Below are 3,847 nucleotides of genomic sequence, written 5' to 3'. Positions count from 1 at the left end.
GTCCGGTAGGTCATTGAGAAGGGTGTTTCCCCTGTTAACCGACGAGGAGTAGTCTAATATGTCCTTAGAAAATGTGGTAGCTCTTCAACCCATCTACCCTTTGCCTTATCCAACCTCTTCCTAAGTCCATTCACTATAACTTTGTTAACTGCCTCAACCTGTCCGTTTCCTTGCGGATAGGCTAGAGTTGAATATCTATTCCTAATGCCTAATTCACAGTAGTACTTCCTGAAAGCTTTGTTGTCAAATTTTGTTGTCAAATTGGAGTCCATTATCGGAGATGGGGCTGTGAGGAATCCCAAACCGAGTGACAATGTTTTTCCACACAAACTTCTTTGCATCTAGATCTCTAATACTAGACAGTGGTTCAACTTCCACCAACTTGGTGAAAGAGTCAGTTCCGACCAGAAGTCATCTTTGGTTTCCCACAGCTTTAGGAAATGGTCCTACAATGTCCAAGCCCCATTAAGCAAATGACCATGGATTAGACAGAGGATTGAGGACTCCCCCTGGCTGATGAATGTTCAGAGCAAATCTTTGGCACTGATCACACTTCCTCACAAACTCTAGTGCTTCTTTTTGCATACTTGGCCACCAATAGCCTTGGGTAAGGACCCTATGGTATAGTGACCTTCCCCCTATATGACTTCCACAGATTCCCTCATGCAATTCCTCCAGAATTAGCTCTACTGCTTTGGGATGGACACAAAGCAAGTATGGTCTAGAAAAGGAACGCTTGTACAACCTTTGCTCCTCGGATAACCAAAAAAGAGGAGCTTTCCTCTGTACCTTATCTGCTTCTCCCTTCTCATCAGGCAAAGTACCTTCCTTGAGAAACAAGACCAAAGGATCCATCCAGTTAGGACCAACCATGACCCGGTGAACCTGGACCCTCTCTTTCTTCTCCTCAGTAGGCTTATACAAATCTTCAACGATTATAACTCGAGGTAAACCTTGTCTAGAAGAGGTTGCCAAAGTAGCTAAGGAGTTAGCATGTGTATTCCTGCTCCTCGGGATTTGTTGCAAAGTGAAAAACTTAAAACTTAACTGGAAGCGCCTAACTTGGCTAAAATATTCTTGCATTCTCAAATCCCTAGCCTCTAACTCTCCCTTCATTTGGCCTACCACCAACCTTGAGTCCGAGAACACTTCCACTGCTTTTTCCCCCAATTTCTGAACCATGGTCATCCCAACCAATAAAACTTCATACTCGGCTTCATTATTCGTAACTGAGAAGCCTAACCTCAAAGATTTCTCAATAGTGATCTTGTTAGGGGATACCATAACTAGCCCCACTCCATATCATCTCTAGTTAGCTGCACCATCAACATACAATCTCCAAGATGGTGGTCCTAGTAGAGAAATTGTGTCAACTGGTTTTCCTTCCCAGCTTTGCTCCTCGTCTGCTACCTCTACTAGAGATTCAGTAAATTCTGCCACCAAATCTATAAGAACTTGGCCCTTAATAGAGGTCTGAGGCATATACTTAATGTCAAAGGCCCCTAAAATTGTTCCCAACTTGGCAATCCTTCCAATATAATCAGCCTTTCGGAGTAATGACTTAAGAGAAAGTTGGGTTAAAACCACAATTGTGTGAGCTTGAAAATAATGAGAGAGTTTTTGCGTGGCATGTACCACTGCAGGTCTAAACATAATGGGTGGTCAAGAAAGAAAATCTTTCAACTACTGAAAAGGCCAAGGCACATTCTTCAGTTCACTCAAATCCCTTCCACTTATGCAACAATTGAAAAAAAGGCCTACATCTATCAGTGGACTGAGAGATGAATCGGTTCAGGGCAGCAGTCATTCTTGTCAACTTTTGGACCTCCTTGGGATTCCAAGGAGGTTGTAAATTGTTAATTACCTTAATTTGATCAGGGTTGACCTCAATTCCATGATGAGTGACCATATAACCCAGAAATTTGCCTGAACTGACGCCAAAAGAACACCTAGAAGCATTAAGGCATAGTTTGTGTTTTCTCGATACTTCAAAAATACTTCTGAGGTCATTTACGTGCTCGGACTCTATCTTGTTTTTCACCACCATATCATCTATGTAGACTTCAATGTTTTTGCCAAGTTGAGTTTCAAACATCCTAGTCATCATCCTCTGATAAGTGGACCCTGCATTCTTCAATCCAAAATGCTTTACTTTGTAATGGTAATTCCCAGTGGGCATGATAAAAGAAATCTTAACTTGATCATCCAGTGCCAATAGTATTTGATGATACCCCTGAAAGCCATCTAAAAAGCTCATCCGAGGATGGCCAACTATTGCATTAACCAATTGGTCTATCTAAGGAATCGGGAAGGCATTTTGGGGCAAACTTTGTTTAGATCAGTGAAGTCCACACATACTCGCCACTTCCCATTCTTCTTTTTTACCACCACCGTATTGGCCAACCACTCAGGATAAAACACTTGTTTTATTGCTCCGGCCCGTTTAAGTTTAATCACCTTTGCCTTAACAACATCTGAATGCTCTTTGGAAGAGCGCCAAGGTGGTTGCTTCTTAGGGGTAATAGAGGGATTAACGTTTAGGTGATGACAAATAAAATTTGGATCCACCCTAGGAGCTTCATAAGCCCTCCATGTGAACACATCAACATTCTTCCTAAGGAAAGAAACTAGCTCTTCCTTCTCCCAATGAGGTAACTGAACTCTCACTTGGAAAAAATTCTCTTCATCATCATCAATAACAACTTTTTCTAACTCTTCACACTTTTCCCCTCCTACTTCCATATCTGTGGGTAGGGCTGTCCTCCTTGATTGCTATAAATCCTTTTTCGCCGAGGCCGAAGGTTCACCCCAGACTGATATCTAATTACAGCCACCAAACATTGGCTGACTATAGATTGACTCCCGACTAGCTCCTCAACTTGATCTCCTGGTGGATACTTCACCTTCAAGTGCATAGTGGAAGAAACAGCCCCATGGCATGAAGCCAAGGTCTTGCCATAATAGCAGTGTAGGGGGAATACACATTTACTACAATGAAGTTCACTTCCACGCTGACCCACCTGAACAAGTAATCTAATTTGGCCCTTCGGGATAACGGTCTTCCCATCAAACCCTACTAGAAGAGAATCATAGCAAACCAGGTTTTCAAGCTTCAGCTTGAGCCCCCTATATAGATCAGGGTACATGATCTCTGCACCACTGCCTTGATCTACCAAAACCATCTCCACATCATACCCTCCAATCCTTAGGGTAACCACTAGGGCATCATTATGTGGTTGTAGGTTACCTTATCCTTATCAAAAAAACTTAAAGCTGGTCAGACTTCCATTTGACCCTTCTTAGGATCGGGGGTCAAGTCCTCAGCAAGTGGCCAAGCTATAGACATCACCCTAGATGGATAGGAACTAGTCCTACCTGGGGCAACAAGAATAACACTAATCGTCCCCAAAGGCAATCCTGAAGAAGCACCTCTTTGAGGTCCCGACCCTACTTGGCTCCCCTGTCCGCTGAGCTAAAACAAGAATTGCTTTAACTTCCCAAATTTGACCAGTTGCTCCAGATGATCTCGTAAAGTCCTACATTCTTCTGTAGTATATCCTTGGTCTTGGTGATACCAGCAATGAAGGCTTTAGTTGCACTTTGTGGGGTCTCCACTTATCTTATTTGGCCACCTAAAATATGGCTCATTCTTTATTTTCTCCAAAATTTGGTGCACAGGCTCCCTAAACACAATACTAACTACTTGGGTAGTAGTAGGCCCCATATGGCCAGTAAAATCTCTCTTGTGTCGATTGTTGTTGTACCTCTTCAATCTGAAATCCCTTCAGTCTTGGGGACATGCCTTTGCTTTCCTCTTCCCTTGTTGCTAATCCTCCTTAACCCATTT

General features: G+C 42.8%; 1 protein-coding gene across 1 annotated transcript; it reads right to left on the bottom strand.

Moving 5' to 3' along the window:
• Positions 1-465: 465 nt before the first annotated feature.
• On the bottom strand, positions 466-1,284 carry LOC142634404 (uncharacterized). Its single transcript, XM_075808694.1, has one exon. The coding sequence runs from the start codon at positions 1,282-1,284 to the stop codon at positions 466-468; it is 819 nt and encodes a 272-aa protein (XP_075664809.1).
• Between the last annotated feature and the right edge of the window lie 2,563 nt (positions 1,285-3,847).

The sequence above is a fragment of the Castanea sativa genome, chromosome 1 (genome assembly GCF_040712315.1).
Source record: "Castanea sativa cultivar Marrone di Chiusa Pesio chromosome 1, ASM4071231v1".
In the NCBI taxonomy this organism is placed as follows: domain Eukaryota; kingdom Viridiplantae; phylum Streptophyta; class Magnoliopsida; order Fagales; family Fagaceae; genus Castanea; species Castanea sativa.
Note: the sequence above shows the minus strand (reverse complement) of the source record. Positions and strands in the feature narration are given on the sequence as shown.